General features: G+C 44.0%; 3 protein-coding genes across 10 annotated transcripts in view; 2 read left to right on the forward strand and 1 right to left on the reverse strand.

The window, feature by feature from the left end:
• LOC128450725 (pleckstrin homology domain-containing family G member 3) overlaps positions 1-5,579 on the forward strand; it is a 33,519-nt gene extending 27,940 nt beyond the window's left edge. For all 8 annotated transcript variants that reach the window (XM_053434355.1, XM_053434353.1, XM_053434354.1 and 5 more), the window contains 4 exons: positions 70-435; positions 1,133-1,237; positions 2,597-4,037; positions 4,147-5,579. In XM_053434355.1, coding sequence (XP_053290330.1) covers positions 70-435; positions 1,133-1,237; positions 2,597-4,037; positions 4,147-4,748 — 2,514 coding nt within the window. In that variant the 3' untranslated portion in view covers positions 4,749-5,579. The remainder of the gene's footprint in view (positions 1-69; positions 436-1,132; positions 1,238-2,596; positions 4,038-4,146) is intronic.
• Positions 5,580-6,360: 781 nt separating this feature from the next.
• On the forward strand, positions 6,361-15,289 carry xgb (x globin). Its single transcript, XM_053434214.1, has 5 exons — positions 6,361-6,584; positions 9,756-9,863; positions 13,129-13,249; positions 13,334-13,414; positions 15,170-15,289. The coding sequence occupies exons 1-5, from the start codon at positions 6,400-6,402 to the stop codon at positions 15,287-15,289; spliced, it is 615 nt and encodes a 204-aa protein (XP_053290189.1). The 5' UTR covers positions 6,361-6,399.
• A 140-nt stretch (positions 15,290-15,429) lies between these two features.
• On the reverse strand, positions 15,430-17,926 carry srp14 (signal recognition particle 14). Its single transcript, XM_053434215.1, has 5 exons — positions 17,792-17,926; positions 16,993-17,065; positions 16,779-16,891; positions 16,639-16,671; positions 15,430-16,469 (listed from the first exon to the last, which is right to left on the reverse strand). The coding sequence occupies exons 1-5, from the start codon at positions 17,813-17,815 to the stop codon at positions 16,380-16,382; spliced, it is 333 nt and encodes a 110-aa protein (XP_053290190.1). The 5' UTR covers positions 17,816-17,926; the 3' UTR covers positions 15,430-16,379.
• Positions 17,927-20,801: the final 2,875 nt, after the last annotated feature.

Genomic DNA, 20,801 nt, shown 5'->3' on the forward strand with positions numbered 1-20,801 from the left:
GTAATCACAATCATGCTCCAGCACTGGCCTTGCGATAACAATCCACATGTCTTTGACTTCACGCTACAGCATGCAGGCAGTGAGGGTGCACTGCTGGGGGATAGGCGCACCCTTCAGCCAGCCGCTAGTGTCAGAACGCTGGACCCCGGCCTCGATGACCCTCAGGCTGAGAGGCCATGTGTGGACGATCTGATCCCGAGAAGGGACTCTCTGGAGCAGCTAAGTCCGACTGACACTGGCCCGAAACTGGGCTCTTCATGCAGTGAGGGGGGTCTGGAGCTGCAGAAGGAGGAGGATGAGGAGGAGGGGGAGAGTTACAAGGAAGATATACTAATGGGAGATGACCAGGTAGCCGACTTTGCCAACTCAGTGCTGGCAGCCATCTCCTGCTGGCACTTTAGAGCCAGGGCTTTGCTTTCTACTCACTTCACAACGGTGAGGGTTTCTGCCACCCACGGGTTTCCCATTTTTGTCCTCCATTCCGCCGGCTTACCAATACTCTCTGCCACTCTTTCTCCCACGCTCGCTCACGTCTCTCTCGCTTATTTTTACTTCACAAACAGAACCAACTAACACCTGCTACCATTTGCGCTGTGCACATTAATACCTCTCGTCAAATTGATGTTGAAGTGCATGGAATTTCCTAATCTGCTCTAAGAAGGAATGGTTGCAACTTAACTTGGTGCATGTCTCTGCTTGTGGAGCTGAAGATTGTCCCTCTGTTCATGCACTCTGCTCCTGTGTCTGTCCTCCTCATCTGTGTAGCTCCAGTAATTGTGTGCCGTGTTTCATAATTGTGTTTTTAGGACATGATTGATGTTGATGCTCATGCCGTTGAAACCATTGCCTGCATTTGCATTAAAACCAGTGGCGCCCTGTTGAATGTAATTTGACTTCAAAGGTTAATGTTGGCATCTGATTAAATGATTATTATTATGGCGAGCACTTTGCTCTTTGATAATCATATTTCCCCTTCCCCCCTTCTTTGTTGACGTCAATTATTATACCAGTATTTATTCTGATTATGCATTAATCCACGTCGGTTAAATTGAAACCCTTTCATTGTAGTGGCTGTTTCAAACATTAAACGTAAGTGTGTTTGTTGTGTTTCAATTTGTTTTTATGCTCTCAGGACGATCACGACAGATTTGTGACTGAAGTGAAAGCTGAGACAGAAACTGGGAGGCAGGAGGAGAATCACGTGGACGAGGCTATTCAAAAAGCCCTCACTACACAGGTAGTTAATAAAGCCGTCCACAATCAGGGTCCACACATCCATTCAGCATCATTTCCACACGTGTCCCTGAGGTCAGATGTGACACTAATGTGTTTTCACTGTGTTACATTATGCCAATATATCCTTATACCCTCGAGGGTTTAGACTATTGTCACAATAGTCTTTCAGTGTCTTTTCAGCTGTTATTTTCTATTTGGCCTATTTGAATTATGCCTGGAGTTTGTTTTTATGTAAATTAAAATTACCCACACACACGCACGTACAAACAGCTTTGTACTTCTATCTTGGTGAGGATATTCATTGGCATAATGGCGCCTTGATGTTAGGTGGTCTTAATCAGTTTGAATACTGCAAAAAAAATGTATTATTTATTATATTTATTGTTGCTGTGATTTATTGTTATTTATTGTCTTATTAACATATAAAATACTTATATGTACTTATCTAATGAGGGACTTTATAATTTTTTTTTTTTAACTATAGCTTTTTTCCCTTAATAAATGAAATCCTCATTTAAAAACTGCATTTTATATTTACTCGGGTTGTCTTTGTCTAATATAAAAATCGGTTTAATGATCTGAAACATCTAAGTGTGACAAATATGCAAAAACATAAGAAACCAGGAAGGGGGCAAATACTTTTTCACAGCACTGTAAGTGCACACACACACACACACACACACACACACACACACACACACACACACACACACACACACACACACACACACACACACACACACACACACACACACACACACACACACCGCTCTCTCTCTGGTAAACATTTCATTTGGAGGCCAGGTGTTGCTCTCATGATTCTCTGCACCTGAACAGAGTAAAGTTTGTAATTCCTTTCTAACCTTATCTACACCACACAGCCCCAAGCTGCACTTTTTAGAAATTGCAGGCACACCACACGGGCAGGCAACAACTGGAAACACATTTAGAATAATGGCCGACAAGGGCAACATCAGCACAGCGGGCAATGTCGGGGGCGCCAATATCACAGGCGCTGTTAGGGCCGCTGACATCATCGTACTCACCGTTAAACTCTCCAAGGGCGTCCTGAACTGTGCAGTGAGGAGGGGTTAGCAGCCAGAATGTAAATGCAGTCACAGTGTCATTGCAATTTTTACCACACGGACATTTTGTACATAGAAACAGGTCACTGTAATAAAGCTCCAGTGGGTCCCAGAGGATAAAACACATGCATCGTAAATTGTTGTGGCTGTGGATTAAACTGTCTGGTTGACTTTGAAAAGGTCCATTAGGTTTATGGAGATGGGAGAGTGCTTGCTGTCATTATGTCTATTTTGCTCATTACATGCTACTTTGTAAACACTCCATTGTGTTTCAGGTCAACGTGGAGGAGATTTGCCCTCTAGACTGCGTCCCTCCAGAGAAGAGGAGGGATCAACCGGAGGTGCAGCGCTCCCTGTGTCCCGAGTCTCCTGTGTCCCCCCCTCAAAAAGACGACGACACCCTAGAAACTGAGGATACTTCAAGAGAAACTGGAGAGGAGGAAGAAGAAGGAGGGAGCGATTCCTCTTGTCTCCAACCGGAGGAGGCGAGTGTACTGACAAACGGGGAGCTCTCAGAGGAGGAGGGGGAGGACGTGTTGGACCGTAAAAGCATCCTTCCCATGTCCGTGTTGGACCAGGCGAGCGTGATAGCCGAGCGATTCATCCGTAGCTTGTCCAGACGGAGCAGCCTAGTGTCAGAGGACCTGGGTTCCCTCGCCTGTCCCTCTCCTCCAGCAGAAAACGAAGTCCTCAAAAGCCCCTCGGCCTGCATGGACTTGGAGGAGCAGACCCAAATGTTCGAGAGTTCAACCCCGGAGCCTCAGACCACCCCAGAGGTCAATATGTCGGCGCCTGCACACAACCCTGCACTGGACGTCCTCATCGAAGGAGAACGGAGGTCGACACTTTCCAAACAAGATCGTCTTCTCATCCACAAGATCAGGAGTTACTACGAGGATGCCGAGCACCAGGATGCTAACTTCAGCATCAAGCGCCGGGAAAGTCTCTCCTACATCCCGGCAGGTCTGGTTCAACATTTGAGCCGACAGCTGAACAGCATTCCTCAGGAGCAGGCCGTCCCAGTGCACAGGAAGGGCCTCTCTTGGAACCGGCCCACTTCCTGGTCTGTGTTCGACCTTCCTGGATTAGAAAAGAGTCGAAACACTGAAACCGAACCGAAGAGAGCAGCGGAGGCCATGGCGAGACCTCAGTGCATCAGTGAAGCCTCAACCACTGAGGAAGAAGAGTTCAGAAGCTCAGAAGAAATGATCAAGGTTTGGCAAGACATGGAAATGGAGGAGGACGTCCTGCAGATAGAAGAGGAGAAAGTGAATGATTCGATATTGGAAGCACCACAGGACATGAGCTTCGATACTTCAGATGTTAAAAACAGCGAACAAACGCCTCAGATTTTAGAAGAGTCTGAAACATGCACTGCCTCAGATGGTTCCTTGGTCTCATCACCCAGCACAACCTCTCCACCGACAGAGGGCGGATCTACACTGAGTACAACTCCTCCGTCACAGGAGAAGAACCACTTGAACCACAACCAGCTGCCGAAGATCATCAGCTTTCGAGCGAGTCTGGATGAGGAACAGATCCTGCAAGACATGGGAAAGATGAAAAACAAGGTGTTCCAGCTGGCTCGTCAGTACAGCCAACGCATCAAGAACAACAGGCCTATGGTGTGGCAGAGGAACCGAGACGCGGCCAATCAGCAGGGCTTGAAGAGCCTGCCCGCTGTCCACGAGGAGAGGCTGCAGCTCAGGAAAAAGGGTAAACAGGAGGCAGTTGATTGCTTCCTCTGGCAGTAACTTATCACTTGTTCTCGTGTAGATAAAACTGATTCTCTGTGTGTGTTTTTTGTTTGTTTGTGTGTATACAGGTAAACACAGCCTGAGATTGCCTCTAATTGGTTCTGATCAGATGGTCATCCATGAAGTGCGTTCTCCGAGCCCAGTCCAGACCCCCAACTCTGATGCCATCTCCCAGAGCTCAGACACCTGCCCTCAAAGCTCCCAGACGGAGAGATTCCACTGGCCAGACGTGCAAGAACTTCGCTCCAAATACACCCACTCCTCCAAAGTAACAGGTAGCTGCACAATGGGGATGTTGGAGTGCTGCAGCAGCGTGTGTAACAGCTGCTCACACAAGTACAGCAGCTCCTCAGACCTTCACAAAGCTCTGACAGACCGGACACATTGTGAAGAAGGTCCAGCCGTAGAGGACTGGCCCCAGCCACGGCTTCAGCCCCTGCTGTGCAGGTGGAGCTCCTTGGACCACATCGGGTCTCTTCCCCTCCACGAAGTGCAGAACCTCCAGGATCCTGTGAGGAGCAGCTGCATAGCAGGAAAACTCCAAGAACCGGACCACCTCCCCCAGGAGGATCCTGACTGTGCAGAGAGGTCCTCCATTTTCAGTTCAGGGAAGATGTCAGAGAGTAATCTAGTGAAAAGCTTACGGGAGAAGTTCCAGAGTTTAAGCTGATGATCGCGTGAATCATGTTTATTTCTATTATCAGGAAACAGCTGCCAGTTATCTAACGCTTCTCAACATCCTCTTTTTCATCTTGTCCCCAAAAAGAATGCAGCTTACTGTCCGCACATTGTTTTAGTACAGGAGACATACAGTGATGAATTGTGTTTAACATGAAAGGGATATTATTGGTTATTTGTTGGGTTTATGAGGGGGATGTGTGATGTCTTTAAAAAATGGTGTATTGCATTATTTGTACACTGGGTATTTACCTGCACTGTACAATTTCAACTTTATGTAAAAAATGTGTAAATAGTTTCCTGTATCAGTTAAAGATTAGGTCCTACTTTATTATTATATGCACCCACTGTTGGTGATCCCTGCTATAGTCACTATAGCACTATTATCATGTGACCACGTAAACTGTAAGCTGGAGTGTCAGGAAGCGAAGTGGAGGTGGACAAACACAGACTGATCTTTTTTTTCAGCGTCCACACTGCCGTCTCACTGACGAGGATCTCTGACCGAACACCAAAGACAGTTTCCTTTTAACTTTTGTAGTCTTTGAACGCAAGCCATCACCGCAGTAACTGGCTTCCACGTTTTACTGTAGCTGCTTCTACAACTGTCCTCACATACTGTATCACAGGAGCTTTAATTTCTCAACGTGTTGTATATTTTCTTAGATATTATTTATGAAACTGTATATTTGGGAGAAGTGGCCTTGTGTAAATACTGAGCAGTAACAATTTTACTTTTTAAATTTCAGCTAAAGGAAAAAAATGATTGTTTCATACTTGAAGTTTTCCGTATTTTCAATAAAAACAGAAATGGTCAAGTGTCCGTGGATTGTCATTGTCCTCTTTAATCTTTCATCCATTTGTCCTGTGGTTATTAAACTGGTTAAAGGTTTCAGTACTTTTATAAACCGTATGAGAGGAGTGTTGCATTGCTGTGTTCCTGACATTACGTGGAGGAAATGCGTCCTGTTGATTCTCAAAAGGAAGACGCTTCATCAATCTTTACATACAGTTCATGGTTAAAATGTACAGTAATGCAAATTGTTAAACGAGCAAAGCCAGTTTGCTGTAAGACTTTGCACTTCAGTCCTTTTGATCTTAATAAAATACACTGAAAAATAAAAAATAAAATTGCTGAACTAACTTATACAGTTGGTTAGAATTAAAATTAACAAGGTACATTATCCGAATTGATAACTTACATATAAAATACATATATTTGAGTTGATGAAACCTTGTTGATGGCAATAGAGACAAATTGTGTATACGTGTGTGTGTCTGAATTGAATCAAATGCTGCATCAAGTCAACCAGAAACACATATGTGAATACCGGAAGTTGGGTAGGTTGCACTTCAAAATAAAAAAACCTGAGCCTGCTGCAAGTGGCTAATTGTAGAGGGTTTTTACTTTGAAAGAAATGACCCGATCTTACATCCTGTCTTTGTGTTTACTGACGTGACTTCACCGATCAGTGATACCCACCAGAGGAGCAGTCACAGACCCCAGTGGAGTCGCGCACTTCAACCAGACGCAACAACCTCGGGTTTCCTCTGGAACCAAATAACCAATCAGCCCTCCTCCTTTTCCTACCCGGATTGTGTCATTCTCCTCGTTGTTTATCTTTGTTTTTTCTTTATGAAGAATGGGCTGCGCGATTTCAGGTCTTGCAGCAAAAGCGGAGTTTGGGGAGAGAAGCCCAGAGGTGGAGGAGGAGGATGCTGCTGCTGCGCGTCCGCATCTCAGCGAGCGTCACATCCAGATGATCAAGGAGTCGTGGAAAGTTATCCGGGACGACATAGCCAAAGTTGGGATCATCATGTTCGTCAGGTGAGAAGCTCCACACCCACACTGCGTTGGTTTCACAACACAAACTGAAATACGCGAGGGAAGATATTTAGATAGATAGATAGATAGATAAGGGGGGGGGGGGGGGGGGTATATATGAACATATGAACAGGAAATAGAACGGGTTGAATCCATTTCTCTCTGACATATAGGTAGACAACATAAGTAGCAGAAGATCTAAGTACACAACATTGAAGTAACACACGATCTAGTCACACAACATGTAGGTAATACAACACATAAGTACGCAGTCAATAAGGCCCAGGTAGATAACATGTAAGTACTGAGGCGACATACAAGTACACAACATACAAGTCCCACAACATATAAGTACTCGGACGACATAAAAGTACACATCATATGAGTACACAACGTTATGCAGTCAAAAAGGTAGATGGATGGATGTAAAGTGTCAATGGAGGATGTGCAAATAGTCAATACCAATAGAAGTGGACAGTGCAAAATGATTTTTAGAGCAAGAAGAATAATACTTCACATAATATAAAATACTTAGCTGTTATATAAAGGATACTAAACTTATGTAGAGAAAACGTAACCTAAAACCAAAACACATTGTGCATTGGGCTAGTGTTACAAAGGGCCGAACATGAGTTGGTGAGCAGAGAGAAAACCTTGTTCCCAAAAATCCATTTCGCCCTCCATTACTGTGACTGGGTGCAAAAGTTGGGATGTGGCAGAAACTCAGGAAACAAAAATGGTCTTTTTGTTCTTTAAGAGACAGATTTTAAAAGGCTCCTTATCTTGATCTGCAGCAGAAGGAGCAAGAACACCGACTGCACAGTTTGACCTCAGAGCTTCGTCTGTGTGAAGCCTCTGGTCTCCTGGAGGTCTAAACAGATCCCCCAGCCCGATGCCTCGGAGCCTGACATTAACACACAAACCAGAGCCTGCTCCCATCCCTCCTTCCCCTCCATCCTCGACCTCCAACCCCCCCCCCCCCCCCCCCCCCCCCGCTCCGGCTCCTGACTCTCATCTTTCCACTGGAGGCTCGGGGGCACAATACCCCTCCCCCCCCCCCCCCCCCTCATCACTTCATATCTCGTCTTCACAACGTTACATAATAACCACACAGCTCCAGGTCTGCCGTTGTGTCATACAACTAAAGACATTATAGCCATCAGGAAAAGGCATTTTTATCAATTATGATGATGCTGACGATGCTGTTTGTGCATGTGGGTAAACATCTTTGGCCCTTTGGCACTGGACATAAAACAAACGAGAGAATCTAGTGATTAAAAAAAAAGGCCGGCAGACATTCAGGCTGCTGCTGAGTAAAGAGACCACCGGGCACATACTGTATCTTTGAGCCCAATTAATGCCATGTGTCCCCGAGCTGACCCCAAACGTTGACTGGGCATGACCTTAGTGTGTAAGCCTGGAAATCTATAGGCCTCTTGTGGGTCAGGGTCACTCCAAGCCCGCCAGGCTGTCGGGGCAACGTGTCCTCTGTAGAATCTACACAAGACGCTCTCCGTTCACGAGTGCCAAATCGAACGTCTGAACCCTGCCAATTAAAATTCCTCTTGAGCTATATAGGCTGCTAAATTGTCTGCACACAGTATGTCACGCATGCTTGCATGTGGGCCCATGTCGACAAGAGGCCCGCACACAGAGGAACATAACAGCCGAGCTCTGTGAGAGTGGTGGAGATGTGGATGAGACAAAAAAGGGAGAGAGAGCGAGAGCAGCCAATTTCCCCTCTGTCTCATCAATGGAGCCGGTGCCGAGCGAGGGGGATGATTAGTGAGAAAGCACATTTCACAGCTATTGTGCCGCAGAAGAAAAAGAAAGACACAGTCAACCTGAACAGATTTTGCACAGAGGTGCAAACGTGGTGAGGCCGCCTGTTGAGTTAGTCACATAATCTATCTATCTATCTATCTATCTATCTATCTATCTATCTATCTATCTATCTATCTATCTATCTATCTATCTATCTATCTGTCTATCTATCTATCTATCTATCCATCTATCTATCCATCTATCTCTCTATCTGTCTATCTCTCTATCTGTCTATCTCTCTATCTGTCCATCTATCTATCTATCTATCTATCTATCTATCTATCTATCTATCTATCTATCTATCTATCTATCTATCTATCTATCTATCTATCTATCTATCTATCTATCTATCTATATATATCTATCCATCTATCCATCTATCCATCTATCCATCTGTCTATCTATCCATCTATCGCTCTATCTCTATCCATCTATCCATCTAGCCATCTAGCCATCTGTCTATCCATCCATCTATCTCTCTATCCATCTATTCATCTATCTATCTATCCATCTATCTATCTAGCTACTGTATATATCCATCCACCCAATATAAGCCTCTGTATGAGCTGCATCCCCCTGGAGTATTTAAATCCTGATTTATTATGGATCAGTTCAGCTCAGTGCTACAGGTTGTATACCAGGCTCTGCAGGAAATAATCAATCAATCGATAAGTGCCGTCACCAGCAGCTCTCAGCTCAGGTTGAAATTATGAAGCTGCTCATGTTCTCACATCACAACCTTCGACACCTGTCATCCTGCTGAAAAACCAGGAGCCCTCAGCATCTCAGTGGGGGCAGGATGCAGCTCACGTCATCCACAGGAGGCGACTGCATCCCGGTGGCCCCGCTAATCACAGGTACCACAGCTGGAGACGCAGAGGCTCTCTGATTGGATGGCAGGAGAATGATTGTGTTTAGAATCAGAGCAGGAAAACGCAGTGGCTCCATCTCACCGGAGTTTCCATCCCGGCTCAGACAGGGCAAAGCTCCAGGATGTGTATTTCCTGACCCTCTCTCATGGAGACCCCCTGTGGTGATTGGCGGCCGCTGGGTGCAGAAGGAGGGCAGGGACGATAAGAAGAAACAGAATCAGATCAGGACGGCACAATCAGATCTTCCATTCAGAGTGTGGGGCTGTGCGAGAGAGGCCATCAGTCGCAGTGTTAATGAGCTGAAACGTGCACATCCACACTCAGGATGACAGTTGTGTGAGTGAAACTCTCGGGGTTGTGTGTGTGTCGTCTCGGCTGGGGAGGTTTGTTGTTCCGAGTGGGACTGATTGTGACAGGCCGCTCTCCCAGAGGCTCACGGATGGCTGCCTGACGTGCTGCTGTGTTGTCTTGGCAACAGGTTGTTTGAGACCCATCCCGAGTGCAAGGACGTCTTCTTCCTGTTCCGAGATGTGGAGGATCTGGAGAGGCTGCGGACCAGCCGGGAGCTGAGGGCGCACGGCCTACGGTCAGTCAGCGACTGCATCTCACAGCACATAATGAATCAGTGAAAACACAGCTCTGTGGGGAGCACAGGGCCGGAGAGCCTGTCAACACCCTCCACCCTGTGGTCCCGCTCACACTGCAAGGTCAAAGTGTCACAGTCAGTCATCGATGACCATCCAGCCGCTACGCACATTTTAAACTGCAATGCTTATGTTTTCTTTATTATTACCAAATCCTTTAAAACAACTTTGTTGTAGTTTCTCACTTTGTTTCTGAAAATCTTTAGAAGCAATTGTGTATTCTGTTAGTTTTAAACAAGGTTCAATAATTTCCCTCAACAACTGGGCTCTGTCGATTTTAACAGACATTATTAAAACTCGCCCATTAACATCATCACGTGTTCATTTGACTTGTCTGACTTGTCACTGTAAGTTATATATAAAACTGGGTTTTGTTACAATAGAGGACAATGATCCTGGAGTTGTTTGTACTCCGCCAATGTTTCATTTGTATTATTAGGACATGGAGTTGAAAATTTTAACCATTCTTTTTACGTGTTGCTTTGTTTATTTAAGTCGGGGGGCATCGGGGTGGGGGGGGGGGGGTGGGGTGGGGGACGTTTCCTCTGAAATACTGCATAGGCACACAACATGATGTTACATGAACTGTCCTTGGCAGGGGCGACCCACAGATGACACCAAGAGCCCCGGTGTGGCCCAGCAGTCAATCCAGGCTAGATGAACATTGATTTGATATCTGGAGTCACCTGGTCCAAACCCTAACCACAAATCAGAATGTCGCTCTGGACGATTTTTTCTTTTTTTTAATTTGTATAGCCAATATTCACAAATCACAATTTCTCTCCTAGGGCTTAACATCCTCTGTTCTTACCTCTCAACAAGAGTAAGGGAAGAAAAACTATTAGCAGGGTAAAGAAATGTAGAAACCTCAGAGAGAGCCACATGTGAGGGATCCCTCTCCCAGCGTGTAAATGAGAACATCAACAGCATTTACAGCAATGATGAGAAGAAACAGTTTGTAACATAATGAAAAGTGTGTCTATGTTTTAAGTATTTGTACATGAGAAAAGGTATGATAGAGATGCAGGGAGCAGCAATGACAAATTAATTGAGGGGGATATTGTCAGTAATGGTAGAGTAGGTGAGTTGGCATTTTATTGATCCAGTGTATTATCATAAAGAGGTCCCTTGAATGGCCCTCAATAGAGCGCAAACCTTCGCCATGGCACAACAGTCCACTTACGAAACCACAGTTTATTTGGATCTGCAACAAATTGCACACAAACAAAGTCTCTGTCCTCTAAACTAGACAGATTTCTCCCCATCAGAATCTAAGAATTTTTACCTGAGAAATCAAAGGAAATGTAGATAAACAATCTCACATTGTTACAAAACAAAAGCGAAAAAAAAGTCCTGGATCCTCACATTCCTTCTTTCGGGTGGAATTCAGTTGTTCAGAGCACCCACTGGCAGTAAAATGAATTTGCACCTGTGCACACTGGGATACCGGTAGAGCTTTTTGGGAATCACTATTGATACAGGCGAGTGCACACGGGATTAACTCTACTACTTTATAACGAACATAAAGTGATTTTCTCTTTTTGCTTTTTGTGGAGCTCTGTGGCACAAAAGAACGTCTGACTCTTCTCATGGAGTTTAGTGATCAGGCCTTTATCCAAGTGGAACAACAAACTATGATAAAACCACGTCGCACACGGTGGCAGACCAAACACCTCAGCTAATCATGTGATTCTGGTATTATTCACCACTCCGCTGCAGAGAGAGGTCGTAGCAGGTGTCACACGTACTTATCTGTTGTTTCCCAGGGTGCAAAGGGCCTCTCTGTGTTCCTCCACACACAAGGACAGAATAGTCAATTACTGCCCAGGACCTGAAGACACAGAGGCCTAGCGGCTCTTCAGCCACGATCAGATGGTGGAAGGGAGACACAGAGAAGAGGGAGATAAAAAAACTACTTTGTTCAATAATTCATCTTCTAAACTCTCACACACACGGCAGACGACGGAGACACCTGGGAACCAACAAAGGGAATTGATCCTGTTGTGTTTTGTGCAGAGAAAAATGTTTTCACAGGAGAATTATAGTGCAATCAGTTGGTTTTGCCTCAAGCGGGAGAATGACTTATAGATATACAATCAATTCTATTTCTTTTTCTTGGCATTTGAGTTTGTGAGGCTGCAAACAGAGAGTCCTGGTAGAAATTCTACTGCGCGCATATACTGACATCTATGGTAAACGCATCCAAAGCGTTTTTTTCAAAATAAACTGTTGACATGGAGCATATACAAATGCATAATTGAAAAGGAAATGGATTGGATTATATTCTCAAGAAGTATATATCGTCTCACGTTTCATTTTTATGAATAGCATTTTGACTGTATCAATTTAGAGATTTTAGAAAATAAAAGTCACACATTTTTAGCTTCAAGTAGCTAATTTCTGGATATTTCAAAGTACTGTAAAACACTTTGCTCAATAAGTTCAGAGAGAGACTCATATGCCTGTGTTCAGGACCTCTCTGACTACCTACTTACTGAATACCCATCATTTTTACTGTATAGATTTGGAGATTTTTCAAAGTAAAGTCCAACATTTTCACTGTGTACATCAAACCAGTACTAATACTAATCTATACAGTAAAAATATTTGATATTCAGTATGTAGATAGTCAGAGAGGTCCTGAACACAGGCATATCAGTCTCACTCTGAACTTATTGAGCAAAGTGTTTTTATAGAATGTTGAAGTATCCAGAAATGAACTGATTTGATTGTACACATATTGGACTTTACTTTGAAAAATCGTCAAATCTATACAGTAACATTTTTTAATATTCAGTTAGTAGGTAGTCAGAGAGGTCCTGAACACAGGCATATGAGTCTCTCTCTGAACTTATTGAGCAAAGTGTTTTTATAGAACTTTGAAATATCCAGAAATTACCTACCTCAAGCTAAAAATGTGTGATTTTAATTTAGTAAAATCTCATAATTGATACAGATAAGACAATATATACTTCTTCTGAATTTAATCAAAGAAATTATTTTTCAATCATGCTTTTGTATGTCAAAAGTTTATTTTTAAAAACTGGACGTTGACCTACATGTGTTCTTCCTCTAACTTCGGGTACTCCGTTTCCATCCCCTTTCTGGGCGGTTTGGATCAGGTTTGGATGCGTTTACCATAAGTGTTGGTATATGAGTGCAGTATAATTTCTGTGTCGGCTGGCTTGACCGCAGTTTTTCTTCCAGGGTGATGTCGTTCATCGAGAAAAGCGTGGCGAGACTGGACCAGCCGGAGCGACTGGAGGCTCTGGTTCTGGAGCTGGGGAAAAGCCATTATCACTACAACGCCCCTCCCAAGTACTACAGCGTAAGAAACCCAGTCCACTGAATGTTACCCTAGTAACCACGGCCCAAGCAATGTCATCAAGTGTCTCCGATGATTGTTTTCCAGTACGTCGGAGCAGAATTCATCTGCGCCGTGCAGCCCATCCTGAAGGACAGGTGGACAGCCGAGCTCGAGGAGGCGTGGAAGGTAAGAGGAGGCGTCACCACGCGTCTCCTTTACGCAGACACCTCAACAGGCACTTGTGGGTAAATGGGCTTGATGTGTGCAGCCGGCGCGTCAGCAGCGGCGGCCCGTGTCCGACATCAGCACCAGAGCCGTGCACGTGCCTGTAATGCGCCCTGTGACACGTCAATACGGGGAACCAGCGCAGCACCAGTTTGACTGAGCGGTTCCATCCCACCGAACCACAGATGAGCATGTGGAGGAAATGGAACAAGGCTCTGTCACATCACGTTACGTAGCTGCAGCGTCTCCTGTGTTATTAATACAGAGGCACTGGAATAACACTGCTGCTCCTCAGTGATGCCACACAACTATTAGACATGTACTTTTTCATTTACGACAATGGACAACCTGGAGGCACAACATCTTAGAGGATTTAGACATTATTTACATGTTGGAAACGCATATAAGAGTAAGGCTATACAATCTTTAATTGTCGTATAAGACCAGATTCATCAGAGAGACATCAACTGATCTTTACAGTCACTGTACAAGTACAATTGTGTGTGGAACAAGCGTGTGGATGTGAATTTGGAGACACACACACGAATTAAGACCACAAAGTAGAAATAAATAAATAAATACATGGAATCAAAAGTTAAACCTTAGACTAAGAGTCAAATCAGATTTTTATATATACAGTTTTAAAATAAAGTGAATGAGACTATATATATTTTTTTATTGTTTATCAGTTAGAAATAGTGCTTACATATATATTGTGTGTGTGTGTAACGGTTAGAATTAGGGTTACATTTCTGTATGTCCTGGTTCTTTGTTTCAATTAATACTGCTTCCTAGTGGTATAAAGTGGTATATAAGAAAAATACAAAAGCAGTTGTTTTGTTATTCACACATCTATATACTTTAAAATAGCATATTTATGGTAATATTTCTGAAAATAGCTTAAAGAAAATGATCTTGGTAAAAATATTTTAGCCAAAGCCCAAGTCTTCTTATGAAATTTCAGTAGATCTGGATTTTTATTTGGATCCAGATTTAAAGATGAACCTAAAACCTCATGCCTCCACAAAATTGAATATCAATTGCTTGAGTAATTTTTGCATAACCCTGCTAACTAACAAGCAAACACAGACAAAAACCTAACCTCCTGTGTGGAGGTCATCAACTTCAAGTCTAAATGTATTTTGAACATGTATGTAATTTCCGATTCAACTATCCATTGACCCACAAACTTATCTCACAAGTGTGGTTGAGACCCCCGGATGGAGAATCAATGTTCTTTACCATTCCTAGGGCCCAGTAGACAAATCAAGCCTACTCTCATATGGGGAGTTTTAGCATTAAAGGTAAAATACAAAATCTCAGCTGGTTAGAAGAAGAAATGTGCTCACAACTTTATACATCCTCAAATTCATCTTCAATGCTCATAATTTTGATTTAATCCACTTCACTTTTAATTAATCAAAAATAGGGCTCATCATAATCATAGCTTTAGAACATGGTTTTTTGTCAAGGATTTACATTTATCAGCCTAGTTTCTTTTATTTCAATTGATCATCACATATTGTATCTTTAAACACGTCTCGTATGGTTCCCACTAGATATCTCCTGACCATATACTAACCTATTTCTACTGTCCCTACTAATCGAGCAGAGGACACAGACAAGAGTGTCCAATAAAATCCATGTTCACTAAAGGAGCGTCTTTCACTTAATGTGAAGCCTGATCCAGTTGCATGTGTGTTGTTTGTGATCCAGACAATGTTCCAGTATGTGACCAGTCTGATGAAGCAGGGCTACCAGGAGGAGAGCAGCCGGCAGCGCCAGCTCACACTCTCCCCGCGGGACAGACCGGAGAGGAGCAACACAGCGCTATGAGCTTCTTCTTCTGCCTCCCTCAACGTCTCAGCACAGAAATGTGTCCCTGTACATACTGTATTTACTGTCTCGTTTTCTACGTCGCTCATGTTTACCGCAGTCACCATTTGCTGTTCGATCAAAAAACAATAATCACACGGTGAGTTTTTAACAATGCACTTTATTTCTGAAAACGCAACTTCTGCTGCGGTCCTCTTCCATGAGATCTGGACTCGGGAGCAGGGCGAGGCAACAGAGTGTCATGGCTGCGGCGCAACCTGCATTGTTAATTGTGATAAACTGAAATTATTATTAGATTTACAGCCAGTACTGTGTCTCTGTATTCATAACTCAAAAAGGACTACAATTATACTTACAAATAATAAGATTAACTGAAGCCATACTGTACGTTTTATTTCCCTCCAGTTTGAAAGCTTGGCATGACATGGTTCAAAAACAAGGGGGCCCATTATTACAAGTGAAATAAAAACATAAAATACTATTTCATCTCCCCTCAAACAAATCCAGCCAGATGTAATACATCGAAGTTTGTCAAAATAAAAACAAAACCTTATTAAATTTAGCTCTGTATCGCTGTGGACCCATGCTGAAATTTCAAAGCGTGAAAATCATAATCTAAATAATGTGAAAATCTAAAATCCTTCAAGAAATAGCCGAATTGATAGATGCCAAGGCAGCTCACAGGTGAGCTTGCAATACAACATAAATAGGGACGTTTAACAATTAAATAGTATGAAAGGCAGTTAATCATTAGGCTCCGTGGATTGGGCTCCAGAGGTGACACGGCTGCTGATGACCTGGTTTCTGAAGCTGGGCCGCGGAGATTCACTACGGTTGACCTGCTTCATCTTGCTATAAGTTTCGAGACATCCTCACGTATCCTGCTCCAGATCAGCGATGTCACTGAACCGCCAGGGATGAGACGTTACCATGCAAACAATGGCGTGTTATCAAAGCAGTCACCGGGTGGATGAACAGTGATTCTGAGGCCTTGGATGATCGTGTAGAATGAGGCTGTTCCCATTACCCCCCCACTGATCGTACAGGCCAGTGTAGGTTAACCAAGGTCATGTTTTAAAGAGTCTGTTGCTCATTGGGTGGCTTTGGTTTTCTTGCTTTTGCTTTTCTTGTCTTTCTTCTTAAGTCCATCCATGTGAGCTCTAAGGAGATTGGAGTACGCCTGGGGGGGAGAGAGATGATGATTTAGTCACACAAGTGGCTCATTCATCCGAGATAAACAATTACGAGACAAGAGACGATGATCAATACATTTCTCTATAACATCAGGAGAACAGAGTCACAGGGTAATAGCCTCTTAACAATGAAAACATGACAAGAGCTCAACCTACCATTTGAAACTTGATTACTTCTTTGGTGCTGACCTGAAATCACAAGAGAAGAACGTTCAGCATCAACACTTCGTGGAAACCATAAACTGAACGGATGAAGAGCGTTCACATTCAAACATGAGAAAAACATATAAACTCACCACTGTGCTAATTTTCTTCTTGCCCTCAGACGCTCGGATGAGACACTTGTTGTCTGCAGGTTCAAACGACTCCGTGTTTCCTTTCCTGGGCACTGGTTTGGTCCTGCCGTCATCTGGTCATAGTGGACAAGCATCACGCAACATTAGCTCGTCACACTTCCTTCCCCATATAACATGAATGATGGCTGACAACAGCCAGGAGGAGCACACTTACATTTCTTCAGTGTGATGACGACACTGCCGGATGTTCTGCACTTCTGGAAGAGTCGCGTGAGCTCTGTGAGGAACTGAGGAGCACAGGAAATAGGGCTGACCTTAATGTTCCAGTTTCATTTCAGAAATATAATATAGATATCACAAATTATGACAGGTACTGTGGCTGATCTCAGAACAAAGAGAGAACATGTTTAATCATCCACTACACGGTTGTTGTTTTTTTTACACCTGGTTAAAACTAATACAACAGCCCTGTGTTCAGTCTCTTTTCAAGGGGTTAAAAGTTGTTTTAATGATGGTTTATTAACAAGCTGTGTCACATAGTCAGCCATACAGGAAGGTATAAGTTTTAGATACAGTATTTAAGAAAGCTAATAAGAAAAGCACATCACAGCAGTTATTCTGTCAGCAACATATGCCTGAGATTGGCTGACGTGACGTCCCTGTGCCAACTCAAAGTTTCACTGACGGTGTCTACATGTATGTCCACGTATTAAACTGTAGCTTTAAACTAGACTCAGTAGTTGCTACTCAGATTTAAAACAGTCTCCCGCGTGAGACTATCAATAAACAAGGAAGCAAAGTAACTGAGCGACATTACAGATTCCAGCTCAAATCTAAAGCGGCGTTAGCCTCAACCTAACGTTAGCAACCTGGCTAATGAGTCGGTTTGACGACTAGCTCGTCTACCGTTGATGGGATTAGCCTGCGAGCTGCTAGGCAGCATACACAGACCGTGTATGTTAGGCCATCAGTCAACACAGTAGAATTCGACACAGAGAATTGATGATTCTTACCGAGTCGTTTTCAAGCAGCACCATGATTCTCACTTCAGCTGTAGCCTCGCTTAGCCGCAAGCTAACTGCTGGGAAGCACACGTACTACACAAGCCGGAGCCCCGCCCCGCGCCCTCACAGCGGGGGAGGGGGTTTATTCACAGCGCCACCTGCTGCCTGGGAGGAAGACCAGCAGGCACACGCCTCAATCATATTTCTGAGAGTGAATTCAACATCAAACAATATAGACACTTTTTAGGGCCCGAGCACTGACAGGCACTGACAGATAGTCAAATTAAAAATAGTGTAAGATATTGTGCAATGAATGGGTGGTTGAAGTCCTGCCAACACGACAGCCTGCCAAACTTTATCCATCACTACCCCTTGCCTTTACTGTCGGCATCTTTATCAGACAGTGTGTAAAAATCCCTCTCTGCTTTCTCTTGCCATCTGTATATGAGACCGAGAGCTGTTGTGTTGCAGGTATGGCCTGCCCCTTTAAGGAAAGTTTGCAGTGTGTGACGTAGTGCACCTGGGTATTTTGGGAAAGACGCTAAAAGTGTGTTTATAAGGAGAAGTGACGGACCACCTAGAGGTGATGCGAGTGTTGCTCTTGTTGTTTATCCGAGAAATAAAGTGGCCGCATTCCAAGTAAAGAAACATCTCCTCCTCCTTCTTGACGGAGCGGTCCTGACGGCTGGTTACCGGCCAGACAGCGAGCCAAGATAACCAGTGACAGGGGCGGCTCCTGGTACAGGCGACATAGGAGACTGATTTATCATGACGTGACACATGCAATGTAAAACAATACATTAACGGACAGGTGTATCATTACCAGAAAAACGAAAAAGGCTTTAGGTGCAATTGGAAAAAACGACTTTATCGTTAAATCAACAATTTGAAAATAAAATCACTAAATACATCAAATATATATGATTTAATGAAAATCAAATGTATTTATAGTTAGACCACCACATATCCATACTGTAATATAATTTATATAATTAATTTACAAATTGATTATATAAATTAAATCATTTTACATTGACTTCAGTGCCATGAACATGTCTTCTGATCTGATATTGACCTCAACCATAAATAAATTGAAATAAATGCGTATATGTACAGTAAATATATAAATGATAATGACTTGTGTGTGTGTGCGTGTGTGTGCGTGTCAGATGGGCGTGGTCAGTGTCATGGGTGGGCCCTCAGATGAGATGATAGTATTATTATTGTATTGTTGTCATAATTAATATATAGATTTGACCAAATGTAAAAAAGTTAAGAAACATTGTTTGTCTATGCTCTACTGTGTTTGTATGAATAGTAGCAAACTAAATGAATCACACTGATTTGTTTCACTCCAACACTGTGTTAATTGATCAATGAATCCTGTATCTATATTCAGAAAGACAGAGGTAGATGTTACTGTACTAGTTATTTTTATTCAAAAAGTTTAACATATTTACAACACATCATTAGATCTTTTCAAATATGTACAAAGGGGGACAGGGGAGGGGTTTGTTTTGAGGAGTAGAAAAAGGGTGAGGGCGGGGGCTTCTCCACCTCTTCTCTCTCCTCCAGCTCATCTCGGCCTCCTCCTTTCTGTAGCTCAGTCCCATAGTTGGAGTTGTCTCCTGCTGCAGTTTCGTCTCCTTTCGGCCCTGAAGCAAGCACCTTTTAGCTAAATCATCTGAACAATAATAACCCATAATATCACAATTCGGGATATTAAAACAAAATCAAAAACGTTTTCTACTTTGTTTTGGACATGTCTAAAAAATGTAGCCTAGCCAGCCCCAGGCCAACGTTACTTACCATGTCTGCCTAGCCTGGATGCCAGACGAACTTAGCCCTGCCCACAACAGATTTGGTCGGGCAGTTCGGTCTGGAGTTAGCCTGGATGCCAGAGTAATTTAGCCCCGCCCACAACAGATTTGGTCGGGCAGTTCGGTCTGGGGTCGCTCCATTGGGAAAAAATTATGGCCGGACCGGGCCAATCAGATTGTCAGGGCGGGCTTTATACGATGATTGACAGATGATCAACGGTAACGTAATCAACCACGTCATCACAGTGCCCTCGGGTTGAATTCGTTTTCAACAAACATGCCTGCTGCTGGCGAGCTGAGATGTGTAGATGCTGCCATTGAGTCTGTTTTAGAAGACATCGACAGCGCATTCATTTTGAAAGAGGAACACAGAACGTGGAGGCGACGCCAGAGCACCGCGCTAATCCCTATCGCCCAGGCGCTTGGCTGTTCACAACGGACACTGAAGCGACGCTGAACCGCCGGGCAGCGCTAATAAAATCACCCGTTGATCCAGTAGATCGCTGCACGGCTTTGTGCCGGTCACACCGGAGGCTGAAGCACCGCGCTGCGCCAAAGGCTGCCTCGCGGTGCTTCAGCCTCCGGTGTGACCGGCACAAAGTTTTAACATGGGAGTGGATGGGAGCCAGCTGTTATTTAAGGCTTGGCGCTGCGCTGAAGCGTCCGGTGTGAACCCGGCGTTAGTAAATAACTCACAATGCATTGCTTAGCATACGTCACATACTACGTTGCTCTGATTGGTTGTAGGTCTATCCAATTGAGCGAAGAGGAATTTTACTTCCTGGTCAGTTGAAACACGCCCCATAATTTTTTCCCAATGGAGCGACTCCAGACCGAACTTCCCGACCAAAAATGTTGTGGGCGGGGCTAATTTCGTCTGGCATCCAGGCTAATGTCTGCCTCCACTCGCTCATCATTGTCGAGTCCTCCTCGCTCGTCTCCCGGCGCACCTGCTGCTGCTGGGCTGGTGAACCCGGCACCAAATAGGTCCGTCAGTTTGGCACATGTAGCAGCCTCCACCTCCAGAGACTTCAGCTTTTTTTCCCGATGCTTCTCAGCGCCACCCGGGCGTTTTTAACTCTTATTATCCATTTTAAGTTTCTGTCTCCGCAGCAGCCCGTCCCGCGACTCCCCCCGCCAATGCCTTGAGGTCCCGCCCCACCCTGGTTTGTGTTGTGATTGACAGCACTGTCAGGGCT

Source organism: Pleuronectes platessa, chromosome 11 (assembly GCF_947347685.1).
Source record: "Pleuronectes platessa chromosome 11, fPlePla1.1, whole genome shotgun sequence".
In the NCBI taxonomy this organism is placed as follows: domain Eukaryota; kingdom Metazoa; phylum Chordata; class Actinopteri; order Pleuronectiformes; family Pleuronectidae; genus Pleuronectes; species Pleuronectes platessa.

Excerpts from the sequence above, each read along its gene's own strand:
- xgb (XM_053434214.1), top strand. The coding sequence starts at position 6,400 with ATGGGCTGCGCGATTTCAGGTCTTGCAGCAAAAGCGGAGTTTGGGGAG. Across the intron at positions 6,585-9,755 it reads GGGATCATCATGTTCGTCAG|GTTGTTTGAGACCCATCCCG; the intron begins GTGAGAAGCTCC and ends TCTTGGCAACAG. Across the intron at positions 13,415-15,169 it reads AGCTCGAGGAGGCGTGGAAG|ACAATGTTCCAGTATGTGAC; the intron begins GTAAGAGGAGGC and ends TTTGTGATCCAG.
- srp14 (XM_053434215.1), bottom strand. The coding sequence starts at position 17,815 with ATGGTGCTGCTTGAAAACGACTCG. Across the intron at positions 16,892-16,992 it reads CGTCATCACACTGAAGAAAT|ATGACGGCAGGACCAAACCA; the intron begins GTAAGTGTGCTC and ends CACTATGACCAG. Across the intron at positions 16,672-16,778 it reads AGAAGAAAATTAGCACAGTG|GTCAGCACCAAAGAAGTAAT; the intron begins GTGAGTTTATAT and ends TTGTGATTTCAG.